The following is a 20,054-nucleotide window of genomic DNA, read 5'->3' on the forward strand; positions in this document are numbered from 1 at the left end:
TTTTTTTCCCCCTGTCGCAGAATGATGATATGTGCAACCAGACCATTCTCTGGCTATGGGAGACTGTTAGCCTGACTCATCGGATGTAGACTGCGGGTACAGGCCTGCCATCATGTGGCTTCTGATATCAAATTCCCCTTCACCAGGAGAAACAACAATAACCTCCCATTCCGCACTGAAGATTTTAAGTTTTGCCCTGGTAGTTTTTACGGTGAATTAGCCACTTTAATGACAGTTCTCAAGCTCCTGCATGCAAATTTCCCACCTAAACAACAAGTCACTTTTTGAGGGGACACCATCACTGCATCCCGGGCTTAGTTCTACTTAAACAACTGCGTTTAAAGACGTATCAAGTGGTTTTTTTTCCCATTGTGGCAGAATGATAATGGGGTGATTCTGTACTGCAGAATGGTCTGACTAAAGTCCTGTAGGATGTGTTGAGTTTTGTTTGGCAGTGTTGACGTCTCAGATTGGGACGTGGCCTGAAGCACAAACATGTTTGATGATTTGAAGCCTTGAGCGCAGAGCAGAGCAGCCACTCCAAACAAACTGTAGGACGTGTACAACAACACAACTGTAGCTCTGCTCGGCTGCATTAACAAAACCTCCTCGACCGCTTCCTAACAGCTCCATGACTCATTCCTCCCTGATAACATTTCAGCCGCTGTCCGCTCTTTGGTTTTTCACCTGCCCCACTTCCTTCGCATTTAAATGTTAACATTTTCCTCTGAGTGTCTAATAAAAATCACTAAACATTTTTTTTTTTTTAAACCACTGAGAATGAACAATGAAGCTGCTAAGAAGCTGTTTATCGGATAAATGTGATATTTTCTTGGTCAGTTGTAAACATAAGGTCTGGTGGCCCTTTGGGGGGCCGCTGAGGGGCCGCTGAGTCAGCTGCTGTGTTTAAACTAAAGAGTTCCATCTCTCGTCGTCACTGCACCGCGCCGCCTGTTGCCGTGGTGATCCGCCACAGTCAGATACAGTCGGGGAGTTTGCCGCAGAGCGTCGTCAGGCGTTTTCAGGCACTTCGTCGTCCTCCCCCTTCTCCTCACCTGGCCCCGCCCCTGCAACGGTCACCACAGCGACAGATGAGCTCACGCGGAGTCAAAATTTACCGAGTGTTTGTGTTTTTAACATCACGCCGTTACCGTTCCAGGTCAGGTGATCGGCGCGGTCGGGCGCCTCGTTGTCGGGCGGAGGGGGGTCCTCGGAGTTCTGTGATTGGTCAGAAGTGTGGCCGGGCGAGGCTTGTGATTGGATGTCAGAGTTGCCCTCGGCGCTCTCTTTCTCCTCTTGCTCTTTGTCGGCCAGCTCTGATCATGACGGACACACACGGGAATATACAGGTTTAGAGCTGCAGAGATCAGTCAATAGACAAGTTATGTTATCAATTAGCGACTGTTTGGACGATCAATTGATAACTTCACTAATAAAATTCAATCTGTACAGCTGTTTCATCTTCCCAACTCTAAAGATTTTAAGCTGTCGTCAGTCTGTTGTCATCAGCAGGAAATGCCGGCTTCACTGTAATTTTGCACTAAAACTCAGGCTTACATGCTTTTTCCACACATAGTTGTGCACAGTAGTCCAACACTCGTTCTTCTTAGTGTTGCCGTCGTTGTAAAAGTGTAACACGTGCACGCTTGGCCGTGTGTGTGTGCTCATACCGTGCACAGAAAGCTCTTTCCATCGGTCCTTGTTGCTGGAGATGACACCGGACAGGTGGAGCCTCAGAGTCGGCAGGTCAATGGCCGTCAGAGAGAAGTCCGTCTGTCCATCATCGCTGTTGCCGTGACGACCGCTGCTGTGTCTCTGCACCGACTCCACGGTAACCGAGCCGCTTCCTGTAAGACTGGAGCAGAGCAGAGCAGAGACGTCGCTGACGGCGCTGCTTGTCGTTAAGCCGTGAAGGTGGTGAAACTAATTGAGATTCACTGATTCAGCATCTCTCTCTATGCTGGAGCTACTTGTTCCCACCTGGACCTCCTGTTTCCAGTCTCTCGGGCCTTCCGGTCCTCTTCTATCAGAGGGCCGATCACCTTCTCCGTTGTGTCGATCAGAACGCTGAAGGTGGGCTCCACGATGAAGTCTATGAAACCTGCAACCAGGAAGAGGTGGAAAAGAGGAGAGTAGAAAATGTAGAGCAGCAATATAGTTGATAAACACAAGTTCCTCTTCTTCCTAAAACATAACGACTCATCGATTGGATCAGGTTGCACCACCTATTTACATATATTTAAGTTTGTGTGTGACATGTCCTTGCAAGGTTTTCTTCATTCTTGTAACTGCTAGCTTGTTTAAATTAGCAAGTTGTTGAATTATTTAGGAAGAATAACGATGCCGACATCTGAAATGTTCTTCACAGGGATGAACTGAACAGATATCTGTGATAAATGGCTGTTAAACAACTCGACAATGTATTTTCATTTTATCTGTTTTACTTCGTGGTGCCGCTCACCTGCCTGCGGTACTTGGTTGTGATTGGCTGACGGTCGTTCTTACCTATCTGTGATTGGGCGATCATGGTGGCTTTGCGGTCGCAGAGAGGTGAGAAAGGAAGGCCGAGTTCCACCTCTTTGTCTCCCTGGAAAACAAACAGCCACCAGCATGCTGTTTCATTCAACTCTGCAGTCGTTTGTATTGACACCCTTCTGTTTTTGTGCACGTTGTATGTAAAAATACTGATGAATCCAAAATGTAGAAGAAGCAGGCCGAACAAAGGAATGACGCAACAACAGTGGCTGAAAATACGACATTGGTATACATTTTATTTTGTACATTTTCTTAAATTTAAGTGAAAATTTGATTGAAAACTCAGCTACTGGTAAAATAACTATCATTGGCACATAGATGAGGCGGTCCAGACTGCTGGGAGAGCAGCTCAGCAGACTGCTGAACAAAAGTATACGATGTCATACTAAATCACGGCAGTCTTGAGTTTCCAGTGACTCTAGTAGCGCTTAATTTTCATGCATTTTGGTTCGTTCATAAATGTATTATATCAAATTTAACTGCTAATCAGTTATTTAACAAATCATTGCAGCTCTACTCAGTCGTACAACACGGTTTATTTTCTTGGAAAAACTAAATAGAAAGACACCGAAATATTTAAAGAGTGAATAAATCTCACCTGCTTTCAGACATTTCAGAACAGAGATACAACTTCTGATGGTGCATAATTATAAAGCTGTTGTGTTGACGCCTATACATGTTGCACTCACATTAGTCACAGCTCTGTTTTATCACCTCGCAGGACAGCAGAGATACTTCACAGGTTTTTTTTTGTGTCTTTTTTCAGCAGTCAAGTGGAAATTATTTGCTGGATTGAACATTATACAATGAAATCAGGAATAACTGTGTATTAAGCAGGTTTTTTCTGCATAGATGATTGTTTTTTGTTGCCCCTCTCAAAGATGTTCGAACTTAAATCACCAGTTTCAAACTGATATGAACTTAAAATAAAAATCGTAGTTGATTGTTATAGCCTGTTGTGCTAATTGGGAGAGACATTTTTGTTCATCAACTTGCCAGAATTAGCAGGAAAAAGCATATTTCTGTCAAACAAGGTGACGCAGACTCGCTGCCTTCACGGTACACTGACAGATCATGATTACTGTCGTGCATATTCACCCCAAAAAGGTTCATTCTGAGCAGGAAAACCCTGCACTAGACGGTAATTTACCAACTCAGAAAAAGCAGATTTAGTGCTGAGTCACTCTCCTGTGCACACTCAGTATGTGGAATCCTATATGAACAGATCTGCCATGAGGAGGCTCTGCTGTGACGGGATAATCACAGTTTAGTGGAACGCTCACTTGTGCAGTTTCTGAAGTTTGACGCTGATCTTTCTTAAGATGGCTTTTGCATTGTGCTGCATTATAAAGGCCTTGACTCGCATCTCTGTGAAAAAGTTGAGTTCATTTCTAGGATTCAGATTTAGTGCAAACCTGTCTGAAGAACTCCTCCATCAGACTGTGGGTCCAGCGGTAGTGCAGCGGCCAGGCTTTGGCAGGATGACTGATGTCTGCGGCGTGAAGCATCAGAGACAAAGCCTTCACTTTGTCGATACTGTAGAGAGACGACAATTTCATTAAAGCCACTCCAAAAATGAACTTATAACGGATTTAAAAACGAGCATCTCCTTATTCAACCAGCTAAAAACAGCCCGGCGGCGATGTGGAGAATCAGCTCCAGCCTCCTGAGCAGACGTGTGTCTTTTACTGTGCGTTTTGATGCTAGTGTGCAGAGCGTACAGTCGTCCTCCCGCTGCTGCAGCAACACAAGCAGAACCAGCATGTTGACAGGCTGATGACAGCGTCTTCCCCAAAATCCCATCCAAGCGTGAGCTGAGAAGCGTGACAGCTCCCCTCCTCCTCCTCCTCCTCCTCCTCCTATCGACAGCACCTCCACACCTCCGGCAGCGCAGACGAACAGAGAGCGGGAGCTAAACTCTGCTATTCCTGTGAAAGCCCCAACAGGCCGATCTGGTCCAGCAGCCTGCAGGACCTTATGCTGGGCCATTTCACCAAACTCCCACTTGTCGTCTCCATCAGATGGACGAGCCTCCAACACTCTGCCAGAAAGCAGAGTTCAAATCTGCACAACGCTGCGGAGGAATCTGATTTTCCAAGTTTAAAAAGGTAAAAAAGTCTTTTTTTTGTTGCGGCGGTGAATATAAAGTTGTTCAAAGGATGCGCAGGTGTAGGTTGCAGGTGTTAAAAGTGAGACTTTCTGAGATTAAATTTAAGACCTCACTTTTAGAAAACATAAAACATATTTTCTCTGGAAGCCGCTCTATTGAAACACCCACAGCGGTGACTCAAAGGAAGAGTTCAGAGGGTTCAGGACTGCAAACACTGAGGCCAACGTTACGGGGAGCTTTTCTCCCACCAAGTCTGAGCCGCGGAACTGAGCACAATAACGGTTTTTCATCAGCGTTCGTGACACCATATCTACGAGTCTTTGGGTTCCTTTTATCTCGGCGGCAGGCTGCAGTCAATCCGAGGCGGCGCTGCTGCTGCTTATCCTTATCGAGCCGGATTCGCTCGGGTCTCACGAAAACCGCCCAAAAGATCAACACGGCTCCATCTTTTCTGCAGCGCGTCGCTCTCCTGTTCCTTCACAAGGTGTTTAAAATGCAATAAAAACAAAACACGAAACACAAAAAAGGAATCTGCAGACACGCCGTGGGTTCTGGAATAAATTCACACTGTGTCAGCTCTGCGATGTACGTTTAGTTTGTTTGTTTCCACGACTTCTTGTCTCTTCCCCGTTTGCCAAGTCATCAAAACAACTATTTGTGTGTAAGAAATTCAAACAGTGAGAATATGTGAACAATACTGATCACAGAAATGTCCCTCTCTGTGCTCAGCCATGTAGGCTAATAAAATAAGCCTGTTTTTTGACTGTTTGAAGATGGTGAAAATAAATCAATAGAAGTGAAATAAATGAACAGTAATTTAACCTCAAGTCTGTAAGAACACATTTTTTCATACTTTTACATAAAGTAATAACCTAATTACCCGTGCAGAAATGTTTTTGGATGTGATGAAGTAATGATTTCATCTGAATGTTAGAACAGAAACGTTCAGCGTTATTTTAAAATAACCGCACAGTCCAATTCGGTCATGATAAAACTAAACCGACTCTATAGATGAAGACATGTCAGTCCAAGATATGTTCATAATTTCGTCAAATTTTCCTCTCTTTTTTTTAACGAGAAGCATTTTCATAATATTAAAAATGTTTCTTTTAATTACACAAAATCAAGGTCTACTGTGAAACCAAGAAACTTACAGTTAATTTTATGGTGTTTTAATAAGAACACTTACATATAAGCTAATTTATTATCCAGTAATAATGATAAAATACGTCATGATAGCTTATAATACGTTGTTATAAAATCAAAAGCAGGTTATCAAAATGAGTGGACAACCAGTTTATGCTTTCTAAATCAGGCACATTTCGTTCACGAGTCTGTTGATAACCAGTAATTAATCCACAATAGCAAAAATATACAGAATTGACAGACGTCGTGGCTGAAACCAAGGCAGAAGCACTGACCTGTGTGTCTGCGTCAGAGCGTTCCTCATGGTCTTGATCTGCTGGAAGTGGCAGGACATGTCTGTGGACATCACCATCTCGATCACCAGAGACCTCAGCTCCCTGCCAATAATCAATAGACATGATCATCGGTGATCGGTTCCCATGACGGAGGCCTCAGCTCGGAGAACATCAGTGTGTGTGACAGTGTGTGTGACACATAAAGGTAAATGAGTCCTTAAAGTTCGGGATGAAAGTTTGGTTTAAGGTTCAGAAATGTCTGAAAGTGTGTGTGTGTGTGTGTGTGTGTGTGTGTGTGTGTGTGTGTGTGTGTGTGTGTGTGGAGGACAAATTTCCATTTTAGATGTTTTCAGGGACATTTTTGAAAAGTAAGTCGATCCTGAGTTCAGGACAGAACCTTCAAAAGACCGTCTGAAGGTGAAGACGTGGGTTTCAGTTTACAGGCTTTGTCGTTTGGACTTTTTGCAGAAGCACCAAAGACCTTTCTAACCTCCTGGATGTAAAAAAAAATTGTCCATTGACTGAACTATAAAAAGATGTGTAACCTTTTCCTCCTCTATTCTTCTGTTTCTGAATCAAAACACGGATGTCCGCTCACCACCCACCTGGATATCAATCAATCACACAGCGATTTTTTTGTTATTTTTCAGACAAATCAAATGAAGTTCAGGGTTCTTTACAAGCGACTGACAAAAGACAGGATGTTGAAAATAGAGATGAAAGAGAGACACCAAAACTCTGTTAGAAGAGTCTGTAGGGGTTCAGAAAATATCATCAGAGCAGCGGGAAGTATTTTAAACATCACACGCTCATCATTACTATTTAAAGAACCTCTTTGAGAGAATTGGGAATTTGACTGTGAGTGAATGCACTGAAAGTCCTCAGAGAAAAACTAAGAAGTGTGTGTGTGTGTGTGTGTGTGTGTGTGTGTGTGTGTGTGTGAGAGAGCAAACCTCCAGTCGTCCTTGTTCAGGTTGACCAGGATGTTCATGTCCTCCTCCGCCATCAGCCTGTAGGCGGCGCTGACGTGGTGGTTCTCCAGCACCGACCTGTCGTTGTACAAGATGGCCACCTCCGACCTGACGGACGGACACGACGACCAATCAGAAACGAGCAGAAGCTCCAAAATGTTTGTGTTCTTGTTGATTAATTTATGTGCTTTTGCTGAGTTCTCTACACAGTCGGTCAAATGTTTTCCATTATTATCATATTTTTACCTGCAACTCCAGGTATGACTGTCTTGACTTGCATTGCAGTTTTTCAGCATTTATTATAAGTGCACTGAAATATCCAAATGAATCCCCCTGACATTGGAGATCCTCTGACTTCTTTCAAGCGTCACAATTAAACTCAGATTGGCGGGTTTGAGTCCAGGACGTCGACATATATTGGCTGTAAACCCTGCTGCAGACACTCGTGTTCCCTTTCACGCAAATTATAATATCTTTGACGATCCTTTAACTTCATATCTGCCAAAGAGTTTGGCTTTGATCTGACATTGTTAGAAGCAGCTCTTTCCTTGTTTTATCATGCGAGGCTCAGAAATACGTCCTGATTTATGAGCTGAATGCATTTTTAATGAGCTACGTCGGGATGTCTTCTAATTAACCGCCACGTAATTTGCCAAACACGAGGCAGTTCTTCTTACTATCCAATTAAATTATTCAATCACATGCATGTTTAAACACGAGACATCTTACAAAGATGAATAACTGTGTGAAAAAACGGCGCAGCGCTGACAGAGTTCATGAACCCGGGATGCGGAGGAACATGCAAAGGATCCAAAGACGTGAACAGTTTGGCCTGTTTAATAATACATGTTAGCATGCTAACACGCTAAGCTAAAATACTGAATCTTGGTGGTCTGAAGCAATTAGAAGCAGCCCCTGAAAGAGGTTCTACATGGCTGATCTTAAGCGTGTCTGCAGCAGGTGGTCCTGGACTGAAGAAACCAATCAACAGAGAATCCCAGCTGCTCTTATGGGATTACCAAGACCTGGATGTGACTGAGAATGTACACAAACAGCTTATTTTCATTTGAATCTAACATGGAGTGATCTGACTGTGCTGCTCAGTGAGTTACCTGGTGTGGATGTGGAAGTTGTTGGTGGTTCCCGTGTGTTCGAAGTCGTGAATGGCGGCAGCAAAAACCATGGCGAGGATCTCCAGCTCGCTGAGCCAGTGCTGCATGAGAGAGACAAAGTGATACCTCGTCATATGTTTGTGTGAGTTCTTCTGTCTTTTTGGACATTTTGGTCTGTCTTCTCTTTGGGACAGACTTTTTAAGGTTTAGACTTGGTTTTAAGTTTTTCAAATCTGTCTCGATAGCTTCCCCTGCCGTGTCCGACGACAAAACAGCTTGGGGTAGGAAGTAAAGGCAATGCACTGGCCATCGTACGTTTTCATTGCTCTCCGTTCACCTCGTTGTTGTAGGTTAGTGTCATCTTGTAAACCACTTGGGTGTTAGATTTCTGACGTGTTTTTTTGGTTAGGGTTAGGTTTTGGAATTGGTGAAGGGACGACTTGTAAGGCAAGAGGCCATTGTTCCCCTGGTTGCATTCCCTTAGGGTTAGGATAGTCTTGCATAGTTGGACCGTTCTCCACAGCCAGACAGTGGCCTGACTGCAACTCATTATTGCAACAGAGGAGAAGGGAAGCTTTGGATCTCTTTAAACCAGTCACAGTTGAACTCTGCAACAGGGTTCCTGCAAAATGGTGAATTACTTGGTGGAACATCTGCATGCAGGGAGGCAAGCACTGTCCTTAAAATGGATTAAAAATAAATAATAACTTGTGTAGGTTGGTAGCTGTCGCAGTCTGAAGCAACTACTTTGTCAACAATTTATAGTGACTCACAGTTTGGTCAGACGAATTTCTCTGGTTAAACTTGTCAAATCCCTCAAAAAGGAGCCAATAAAAAGGGTTTTGTGTCTCCTCCCATAATAATAATAACATGCCCTTGTATTTGTCTGAGACAGAGAGAGAGATTCATCCGGGCATGTTCTGCCTTTCTCCTGGTTGCAACAGCCCCTTTTCCAAGAACAAGTCAGTGTTTTGTGTTTCATTTTTCATCAGAATTATTGGTGAAGTTTATGAAGACGTACAAGGAATCCTCATTGCTCTCAAAGTACTTGCACAAAATAAAACCCATGTGCATTAAGGCAACAAGGTGCTAAAGACAAATGAGTGTTTAACGACTTTGTACAATTATAGATATGTGTAAAAGCAAACCAGAGTTTTAGTGCAAAATACATTAATCTAGCCAATAAACACGGAGCTACTGATGCTTTATGTACATGAGGTAGGTGGACGATGGGAACAAACAGGAGCGTTGTTGGGATGAAACATGAACAGGTATGTGTAATACAGATACAGGTCCTCACAAAGACAGACAGATGTGTGTTACCATCAGTCCGGTGTGTAGCATCAGGAAGTGGGCGGTCTGGGTGACGTCGGCGGCGTGGATCAGGTTGTGGTAGGGGTTCCTGTGTTTGCTGTAGCCGTTCTCCAGAGCTTCCACGAACTGCACCAGAGCCTGCACTGGGATCTGAACACAGGACTGTATGTAGTACAGGTACAATGAGTACTACACATGGACCCAGTACTGTTTTAAACCCTCGAGTTTGGCATTTTGGTAGTGGCCTTCTTGGTTACAAGTGGATCTGACTGAAAACTTGTGGACAGTAAGCGTGCTGATATAGTAGCAACTCATCAATCACACCATGTTTTATTGTTAATTTCCTGCTAAATGAGACCATGACTCACAAACTAAACATCATGCAGTGCTGAAGGAGACATGAAACTAGCGACTGAGACCAAAAACCAATTAAGAAAATGTTTACTGATGTATCAAATCAAGTGAGAAGTACCGTAATTTCCTTACAGACTTCTAAATTCATGCAACCAGAGGAGTCGCCCCCTGCTGGCTGCTAGAAAGAATGCATGTTTAAAGCATTGTTCCGTCCACCTTTTACATACAGCTGCTACATCGTGACCTCAGCTGTCTTTGACGTGATTTTAAATCCGTTTGTCGAAACGTCCTTCCACCAGCTGCTCTCCGACTGTCGAATGAATATTAATCAGCACATAAACAAGCAGCTGAAGGTGCAGCCAAAGTCAAACCGTAAATGAATATGAATTAATACGAGCGAAACTTCAAAGTACACTGATCAAATTATGGGGATTTTATCTCATAATAACGCTCGATGTCAAGTGGAAATTATGACATCTTATAATTCTGAGAAGCTGTCAAGTTGGGTGCTTGACTGCTTTATTGGATAGCAACTTCTTTGGAAATTGCTCTATTAATCATACCTTTTGTGTACTTTTTTTGTCATACATATAGTTATAGTTTGTGAATTAGTGACTTTTAGAGATGCTGTCAGGCAGATTTAGCCACCTGCAGACAGAGCCAGACCAGCTGTCCAGTCTTGATACATGGTTTTGGATTCCTCGGGGGGAAATCAAATAAATATAATCAACCTTTTCACATAGTAATCCCCCCAAACCTCGACACTAGGCCCCGCCCACCCACAGGTGTTAACAATATGAAGCCGTGTGTACCCTGAACCTGTTGATGAGGTCATAGCGGGTCAGCAGGTCGTACACCAGGAACTTGAGGGCGTGATCTCCGGTGCCCTCGTGGAAGGAGAAGACATCAAAGGACCACTGATCCACCTCCTGCGAAACAGATCATTGATTTTTATGCGACAGTAAAAGTATAAAAAAAAACAGCAGGCATGTGTGAGATCGAGCTGCTCGTTCGGTGTAATGACGACATGCGCCAGTAGAGGGCAGCGTCATGACAACGTTGGAGGAGGAGGTGAGTCGGCAATTAAATTAATGACTGTAATTACTCATAATTGCGTTTGAAGTTGGTCGTAACATGATTCATGTGTTTTTTATCATGAGAGAAGCAGAATATTTATAGATGTAATTAGATTTTTTTTTTTCCAGCCTTCGCACAGGAAGACCCGAGGACATACATCAGAACACAAACCATAAATCTACATTTTCATTTTCTTCCTCGTCGATTCCTTATTTACCTCTCCCTTTCCTTCCTCTAACTTTCATTCCCCTCTCATTTATCTCCTCCTTCCTGTTCTGTCACTTGCTTTTCAATTTTCAATTTCTCCACCTACTTCTGCATCCTTCTTCCCTTCCTTCTCCTTATTTCCTCCCCTTTTCTTTGCTTTTACGTCTCCTCCTTTTCATACAAACCTCTCCGCTCCTTCCTTTTATTCTCTATTTTTCTTTTCTTTCATCATTGCTTTTTTCCTTCCATAGTATTCCTTCTAATTCCACCTTCCTGCCTTTTCTCTACCTCCAAATTACCGTTCTTTTCATATCTCCGCTCATTTTCCGAACTTTAACATTCTCCTTTCATGTTTTATTGTACTTGCCTCCTCATTTTGGTCTTCGATATTTCTTTTTCTGAATCTTTCTTCTCTACTTTCCCTTTTCAGCTTCCTCCTTTTCTTTGCTAGCTCCTTCTTTTCATTCCTACATTTCCTTTCCTTCTCTACTATATTTCCCACCTCCTCCTGTCCTTTCACACCTCCTTATTCCTTTTAATTCCTCCTTTGCGACTGCTTCCCCACCACCAGACTGCTTCTCTTCATAGATCTTTTTTTTCAGTTTCCATGTTTGATGTCTCTTTTTCATCCTTTCATACCTCCTTAGCTCCTTCCTGAACTTTTACTGTCTTCTTTTTTATTAATTCTGTTTTTGATTTCCATCCCTGCCCTCGCCTCTACCCTCCTCCTGCCTCGCCCCCTTTTTGGTCTCCAACATTTCCCTTTTCAGAGCATCCTTCTTCCTTTCCCCCTATCTATTTTTTACCTTCAGCCTCTTTTCTTTCCTTTTATAAAATCCCTCTTTTCGTTCATGCATTATTCATGCATTCATTCATCTTTCCCCTCTGCTTTTCTTCTCTACTTTATTTTCCTTTTCTAGCCATTTCTTTCCTCACACTTGCCTTCTAACATTTCCTTTGTCTGCCTCCTCACTTCCTTCCTTTTCTCGCTCCTCACTTCCATCCTTAACTTTCACTCTTTACTTTATTTGCCTCCTCTTTCGGTAGAACACAGGTCTGACTGAAAAAGGTTGGTTTTGATTGCTTTTTCGACTCCTAATCAGCCGTCACTTTGTGCCAAGTGGAGTGCGTCGACAGTTTTTACCTTGAGAGCTGTCAACGCCGTGGGAGGGTAGGTCAGACCCGCCATGTTGGACGTCCGTCTGTACATCCTGTTGTCACACACACACACACACAGATAAAAATATCACGTACAAATCTCACTCCTAGACACTGACGGCGGCATGCGAACGCACACTCCTCGCGCGGACCCCCCTCCGGCCTCCCTCCTCCACAGTTTGCGACCGGGATGGATTGTTTGTTGCCACGGTAACCACGTTATAAACACACACACACACACATGTAACACTCGGAGCGAGCGCTGCCTCGGCGCAGGAGATATTTTTTGATTTCATGCGTCATTAAGCCGCAGCAGATGAAGTGATACTGTTCTATCAGCGCGACTCATTTACACTCTAATGATGTTGGACCTCGTCGTTCCCCCTATATGATCTCCATCTGCAGCTCGCCCGCGCGCTAACGTCGTTACACTTCGCGTCGGACCCCCGTAATCACATCTGCGGCGAAGTCGGCCGGATGTTTCCGGTTGTTTATTTTGTAAGAAAACCTATGTCTGCTTGCCGTGCCGTCTGCAGGTGCTCCAGATTCCTGCTCGAGATAAAAATAACCGAAGTGACTCAACGGTTGAAAGTGCAACTCATGTTGGAGACGATCGTCTGACGGGACTCGAGGGGCACAGGTTCGCCTTTCTGTTGCTAAAATACACTACGTGGCTTTGGCTCGTCCCGACCTTTGACTTTCACCCACAAGCGGCAAAAAAAACATACCAGAAATAAATTACTAGAATACACAAAAACCGTTGTAATGATGTGGCGCTGCTGTGGTGAACGTTGGCTTTGGTTGATGCACAAAACTACTTGGCTAGGTTTTAGGGAAACATCATATATTGGGTTAAAAAACGTACTTAGTTTAGATTGGAGGACCCTCATCGTCATGGTTACAACACATGGTTAAACACTGTGTTAATGTTAGAAGACATACAATGTGTGTAAATACCACAGCTGAGCATTTCCAATATTAAATCCTGACATTGTGTCGCGTAGAGTAGCTTCAGAGTGTTCGAGTAGGAGTGTAAGCAAGCTGGTGTGCCGGAGCTGCAGCGACAAAGCAATGGGGACTTCATAGATCATTCTAGATGAAGAAACTCTGTAGAGTTATGTCTCAGCTACTTCAAGGCGGGAAAGGAATTCATTTCAAGGAAAAAAAGCTTGTGAATTTGTAATTTTAATGCACAGAAGTGAGTTTTTAGAGGTTTAATGAGGGAGTTCCATATCATGTTTTAAACAACAGGATCTTCTGCGGGCATGTTTCAGGAATAAACTTTAAAATATACACAAATAATTAAAAATAAAACAGTTAAATAATGAATGATGGTCGCCAGTTGTTTGCACATGAACGCCTGATTGTTTGTCTGCCTCGATCTTCGCCCTGTTGAGCTCATTCCCTTTAAGATTTTGGGGTGTTCTTTATATATAGTGGGAAATTAAAAACACCATTTGTGCCCTCCCCCCCAAAAAAAGAGCCTGAAGAGATCTAAATGCTGCACGCTAAATATTATCACAAATATAGAAATGTCATAGTTACAAGAGAAAGTTCCAGCGTTTTGTTGACCCATCCGTCCACCCCAGCCTCCTCCCTACACCAGCTTTGCGGCTCCTCACTTCTTTGTTTCCTCCTATAATAACTGCTACAGCCTCTAGAGGGCGCTCCAGAGATTGCTGCCGTCTAGCGCTGCTGGAGGTCGTCGCTTCGCAATGAAATGTGTCAACGGGCCTTGGAGCTGCAGGACAAACGAGCACAGATGCCGGGCGTGAGTCACTGTTTGTGTTGCAGTGACTCCCAGAGCTGCTGGACGGCTGGAGGTCAGGAACTCTGCATCAGCGTGGGAAAACTATTTCTCTACGGAGCTGGCTTCTGTGCTTTCGTGTTGTAACTGCAAACACAAACCGCTGACATGAAACTGGAACCACACCGTTGTCTAGAATGTGATCGTATGCAGCATTACAATGAACCGAAGCAGAGGCCACATCAGGCTAAACAAGACCGTCCTTCAATAAAAAGTGACCGCTAAGCTTGTTTGTGAAATCAGGTTATTGCGTCCTCTCAGTGCGACCGTGGCTTCAGCAATTAGAAACAGGCCGAATTTAGAGAATTATGGAGCTTAGAGAGAATTTGACTTTGAGGTTATCTTGTTTATGGGGACAATGAAGTTTAACGTAGTTCCATTACAAAGCATCAAACTGATGTGTTGCACAGAGTTTATAGGTGGTGCTAAATTTCAATTGGGCTTTTACGCACGCAGTACTATTAAAACAGCTTTCGTTCTGTGAAAACCACAACACACCTCAGAAACTGAAGTTCAAATAAATACCGTTGTTCTCATTTGTGCTCCAGAGATGAGAGTCTAACTTTAGGACTACCAATGTGGTATGTTTACAGCTGTCACTTAGCATGCTGCTAGCCACTCTGTTCCTGTCTTGTCTCTGGAGGAGGTCGGGGTGGATGGATGGGTCGACCAAACCAAACACTGGACTTGAACAGACACCGCTCTTCTGTTGTGTTTCATGCTTGTTTGTACCCATGAGCATTCCATTATTTTAACCAATCAGTGCAACTACGACTGTAATCTGACAATATCTGCGATGTATCTGCTGGTGGAGGTACCAATCCAGGAAACGCATGTGTTTTATCAGCGTGGAATAACAACTGGCCTGTACGGTTGTCGAGTAGGGAAGACTTTATGCATATTACAGACTAAAGCTTGGTTATTTACAATCTTCAAATTGTTTGTGTGTTTATGAAACATACGACTGTGAGCGCTGAATGTCTGGATTTATCTGTATTCACATCTGTGCCTTTCATTTTTAATAATAACCCCCCTTTTCTTTATGCTTGTTTGTTTTTGCGAGGCTTCTTTTGTGTTGGCCACACGCCATAAAGTCTCTTAGAGGTATTAAAATCCACCAGGGACATGATTCAGTCGTAAAGGTGTACATTATACGGGTTGATGAATTGCCCTGCGGGACTTTTCGTTGGTAAAACATGCTTTATGTTGTACTAAAAATGTAAAGCACTTGATAATGCATGATAGGATCCTATAATATATAATAACTGAATAATAAGGTGTCGGTTACTTCACTGTCAGAACACCTGGGAGCACGAAAAGACACAAGAAGAGACTGTGTTTAATCCATGCTTTATGGCGTGCGGTCAGTTTAACCCATGAGTAGGTTAGTTTCACCAGTCAGTTCACTGCTAATGGAGCCCGAAGCAGAACAGGTGCCTGCAGTTTTATACGCACTGGACGCTGTGATTTACAAAGACTAACGGCTGCCTGGCATATTCTGTGGTCGTTAGCACCAGTTAGAATGGGAGTGTAGCTTTGGCAGCGCCTCCTTTTTGCATGTGCATTTATTTTCACTGCATGAAAACCTAACTGCAGGCTTTTAGAGAAATTAAAATGAATGAGATTTGGGGATTTTCAGTACCACATCTCAATGGTGTTTCCAGCTTTCTAGTAGTTGTAATATATTTTGAGATTATCTGTCGCGTTCATTTATTTATTTTAGGGACAAAATATGTCATTGTGTTTTCACACTTAATAAACAGGGATCTGCTTTTACTTCCATGTCCAACAACTCAGATGGGTGGGTGAGCAAGATTATAATTATAATTAGAATATAAGATTAACCCGAGGAAACTGATTTTATCTACACGGTCTGCTGTCAATAAGCATTTTAAGTCAATTAGGGATGTTAATGAAGAACAGGTAATCAAATTAATAATTGAACTGAATAAATATGCAGAGGGTATGCATGTCAGAAAATGTATTGCAGATTAGCTGTAGTACCTGGTTGCACCACCAGGTGGAGTCTCTATAGTTTGGCACTGCAGCAACCAGAGGAGGCAAGCAGAGAGCATTGTAGGGATTTAACTAGTAAAGGGGCACCATGACAAAGTCCTCAGTGAATGTTCATGTTGATCAGAGCTTGTGTCGGTTGGCATATGTATTCAAGCTGTTAGGCTAACATACGCAACATGTTTGATATCAAAACAGCTACATCAGCATATGGAATAATGTCCCCTGTACTCATTTTGTGCTCTTGTTCTGACGATGGGGAGCCAAAATCATGATTAATATTCAGTTACTTGGCAAAAGCAATGTTTACCTCTCCACAAATATCCCAGCCTGCACTGCGTGGACGATGCTCCTGAATCTCGGCTTCTCCTCAGGACGCCGCTTGGCCACGCCCATCTTCCTGCTGAAGGTGCACGCCAGCCAATCACGTACTTCCGTGGGCACCGACTCCGCCTGCAGGTCGCTGAGCTCGTCCTCGGTGTCCAACAGCCGCCTGCTGGGCAGAAAGACACGGTCACAGGCCGGACGACCAATGAGGGGCGTTTATTTTCTATACGTCCGTCCATCCAGCAGCCTCCCACCGGCCTGACCTGGTCTCGTCGGTGTAAACAGCGTCCAGCATGGCGGCGGCCAGTTCCAGGTTCCTGCGGAGCTCCTGCAGGTCCACGACGCCGCGGTCCATCTGCTCCAGGACCCCCTTCAGCCTGGCAACACACACACAGTCATGTGCTCAGCCATTAGAACATGCAGACGGCAAACGAGCAAACACAGCGGAAGATAAAGTAAATAAGACACAACAAGCACAGCTTTTGTCATCTTGTGTTTTTGTTGAATTGGTTCCGATTCTGCTGTTTGGACATCTTGGTTTTATTTGGACATTTGGTGTAAGAGGATTAAGTGAGCTGACAGAACACGATTCCTTGACATGTTTTTATGCATATTGCAGCTCCAAAAACAGGCACTACTGTTTTTGTAATGTGACTCTTGAGGACGTTCGTTTTTCACAACTTCGGACCCAAACCAACGGCTAGATCGAACTTATTTGACTGAACAGAGTCAACTCCAAACCGACAAAGTCATCAGTGTGGCTGCATTTTGTTCCAACAGATGACTAAAAACATGCATTGTTTGCACATCCCAGCTCCACAACCAACACTGCACATCATCTAAAAACAGTAACCTGCCTGCGTTATGTTCCTCAATAGTTCTTGTGCTGGATCATCTGTTGATGTCGTTCTATTTTTAGAAATCACATCCATATGGGCCGGCGGTCTGTTCCGAGTCTGTTCTTATCATTTCGGTGTAAAATAACCAGGTTGAATTGACTTAACGTGCTGCAGTTAGTAGCTTTGTGTGTCGATTTATAATTCAGTCAGGCTAATAAGGCTGCAGGTAGAGCAAACTCAGTGGAACATTTAGTCCCCCGAGAAAGATTTTTTTTCCTCATGTTGAAGAGCAGGTATCATTTCAGGATTTTCTTTGGCTCATCACAGTCTTTTTTTACTGTGCACATTAGATTATGCTGTTCACTATATAAACACACAATTTGTCTAAGAATTCACGTGTTTATTGTGTTATCTTATAAGGACTTGTGTGCACCGTAAACTAAACATACAACACGATTTGTCTTGTTTTTAAGGACCCGTAAAAGGCGCTCTTACTTCTGAAATGTCAGCTTATTAATAGTTTGTGCCGCAGAACCACCAAAGTCCTCCTGCCTCTTCACAAGTGCTTTTTGTGCTTGTTTGCTTCCTTCGGTGTTAACTTTTTTTTTTGTTATTTTTATCACTGCGAAGACAAATTTGTCAGCTCAGTATGACTGATCTGCACTGAGAGAAAATTTAGCTCAGCTTGACTCGTTTTTTTTTTTAAATATCCAAAGACAAACATCAGGTTTGAATTCCCAGAGGGTGGAGCATGTCTCTGAAGAACGGAGTGCTGCTTCTGCTTGGTCAGGATGCTTTGTTGCATGGCGTCCAAACCCTCCCTTCCTAAATACATCCGCAGCGTGTTTTACTGCAGTTTTGATCCACTGCGATACGATTATCTCCCCTTACATACACCCATCACCCCGCCACTAATCTCCCAACAGGGATTCATCAACAAATAGGACATTTTCCATCATCCCCAATAAAATGCTGTTCTGCCTCAGCCCGCCCGCACTGTTTCCCCTCCTGAGAGGTGGTTTGGAGACGCTACTTGTCCTCTCAGATGAACAGCCTTCTTTTGACAGGACTTTTGCTGATTGGAGTGTTGTGTTCTTTATTTAGCAAATCCTATTTCTGTGCTAAAGCTGCTGTTCTGTCACTCACTGAACAAAGCTATCGATCTTCTGATGAAGCGTCATCTTTTTTTTGTTGTTTCAGATGTTCTAGTTTGCACGAGGTGTTTTAGAACTCTCTGAACTGTTCTCGAGTCTAGACGGGACATGACGTGAAAAACGCTGCTCGGTGCTCAAAATATACCAACGTTTGACCCTTACACTTGATGTCATGTTTCCCACGATTACAAAACGACTTGGAAACTGGAGACACAGTCGTATTTGTAAGAGGAAATCAATGCCTGCAGGTTTGGTCGATCAAATCCTCTTGAACCCTGCTTGAATGGAAGATATTTAAACATGATCACTAATCTGATCAATGGTGTTGACTTAGAAATAGAGTCTGAGGCATTTCCTCATTTCAGAACTTGCTTTAAATGTCTCCAAACACTTCCTGTACATCTCCCTTTTACAATACCGAACGCTCGACTGAATCTGACTCTACATATATAATGTAACGCTGCCTCCTGTGATCTTTGACATTCTGTACCTCGCAAGAGCAACGCCAGTCGCCAGAAACCCTCTCTTGCAGACTTCACACACCTGCTGACTGACTGATCTTCGTTCTCTGCACCCACACAGCTGCTGTCCTGTTCACACCGCAGAACCAGAACATGAAAATCTGTTTCCTCCAGATGGACCCATGACACTCTGCCTCCTGTCAATCAGTCGACACCCACAGCGAGCGACGGGAGTCTCCTCCAGGAAACAAACACGCTGTCTTATAGGCTTTATACTCGCTGGGTCTCCGCCAGCCAAGACGGCAGCTCGAGCCAGTTGGGAAAGTTCTCAGACGGGCTAAACGTGGAAGTGAGTTTTACTTGTTCTGCACATCCAAACATCACAAACCACAAACTCGATACAGCACACAGTCGGCTACGCTGCTCTATGAAACCACGTCACAGAATATTTGCTGAGTTCGGAGCGGAATCTAACTTTTGGATTTGTTTTTTTACCAAAACAACAACAAAAAAACTTACAGAAATGTCAAAGAAAGAGGGAAAAGCTAAACAGCAACGACTGAGCTCCTGCTTCCTGTACAGCTAATCTGAGTCTCAGCTATCGTTAGTCTTTGCTAAAGCTGATTATTGACTTTTTCTGACTTGTTTTATGTAATAAAACAATTAGTCGTAAGGCTCCAGGATCTCAGGAATTGATTTTTTATACCACACAAAGACGGCAACAGATTAATTATAATGAAAACAAGTACTGATGATATATTGAGTACGATTAAACACTAAGCATCCTAACTTGGTCTTAGTTTTAGCTTCATCTGTATCGTCTGTTACTTTGTTCTTCTTCTTTACTACAGCTTAGAGGAAAATGATAAACTTTCTACTCCAATACAAACATCTGACAGCTGTAGTTACTATAGAAAAATAAGATTTTGCGTACAAAAGCTTATGACGCACAAGGCTCAGTTAAATATTAAGCTAGCAAACAGCACAATAACCGAAGACACTATTTCTACAATCATTTAAGTATTATATATATTTAGTTTGTTGTTTGGACAAAGCAAAAAAAAAAAATGTGAACGCAGCTCTGTGAACTTTACAAACCAAACAGTCAACTGACTGATTAATGGAGACAATAATCTGCAAAATAACCAATAATGGAAATGATCAATATTTGCAGATTTATGTAAAAAAGTTCAA

At 43.2% G+C, this 20,054-nt stretch overlaps 1 protein-coding gene across 1 annotated transcript in view; it reads right to left on the reverse strand.

The window, feature by feature from the left end:
- Positions 1-991: 991 nt before the first annotated feature.
- The window catches only part of LOC103372417 (calcium/calmodulin-dependent 3',5'-cyclic nucleotide phosphodiesterase 1A-like), a 37,077-nt gene continuing 18,014 nt past the window's right edge, over positions 992-20,054 (reverse strand). The window contains exons 3-16 of the mRNA XM_008302058.1: positions 16,670-16,783; positions 16,390-16,572; positions 12,246-12,312; positions 10,630-10,746; positions 9,473-9,613; positions 8,150-8,250; positions 7,020-7,145; positions 6,067-6,168; positions 3,951-4,071; positions 2,506-2,587; positions 1,981-2,101; positions 1,671-1,855; positions 1,152-1,316; positions 992-1,067 (exon numbers count right to left, since the gene is read on the reverse strand). Of these exons, the coding sequence (XP_008300280.1) occupies positions 1,012-1,067; positions 1,152-1,316; positions 1,671-1,855; positions 1,981-2,101; positions 2,506-2,587; positions 3,951-4,071; positions 6,067-6,168; positions 7,020-7,145; positions 8,150-8,250; positions 9,473-9,613; positions 10,630-10,746; positions 12,246-12,312; positions 16,390-16,572; positions 16,670-16,783 (1,681 nt within the window). The 3' untranslated portion in view covers positions 992-1,011. The remainder of the gene's footprint in view (positions 1,068-1,151; positions 1,317-1,670; positions 1,856-1,980; positions 2,102-2,505; positions 2,588-3,950; positions 4,072-6,066; positions 6,169-7,019; positions 7,146-8,149; positions 8,251-9,472; positions 9,614-10,629; positions 10,747-12,245; positions 12,313-16,389; positions 16,573-16,669; positions 16,784-20,054) is intronic.

Source organism: Stegastes partitus, unplaced genomic scaffold (assembly GCF_000690725.1).
Source record: "Stegastes partitus isolate 25-593 unplaced genomic scaffold, Stegastes_partitus-1.0.2 Scaffold1752, whole genome shotgun sequence".
In the NCBI taxonomy this organism is placed as follows: Eukaryota; Metazoa; Chordata; class Actinopteri; family Pomacentridae; genus Stegastes; species Stegastes partitus.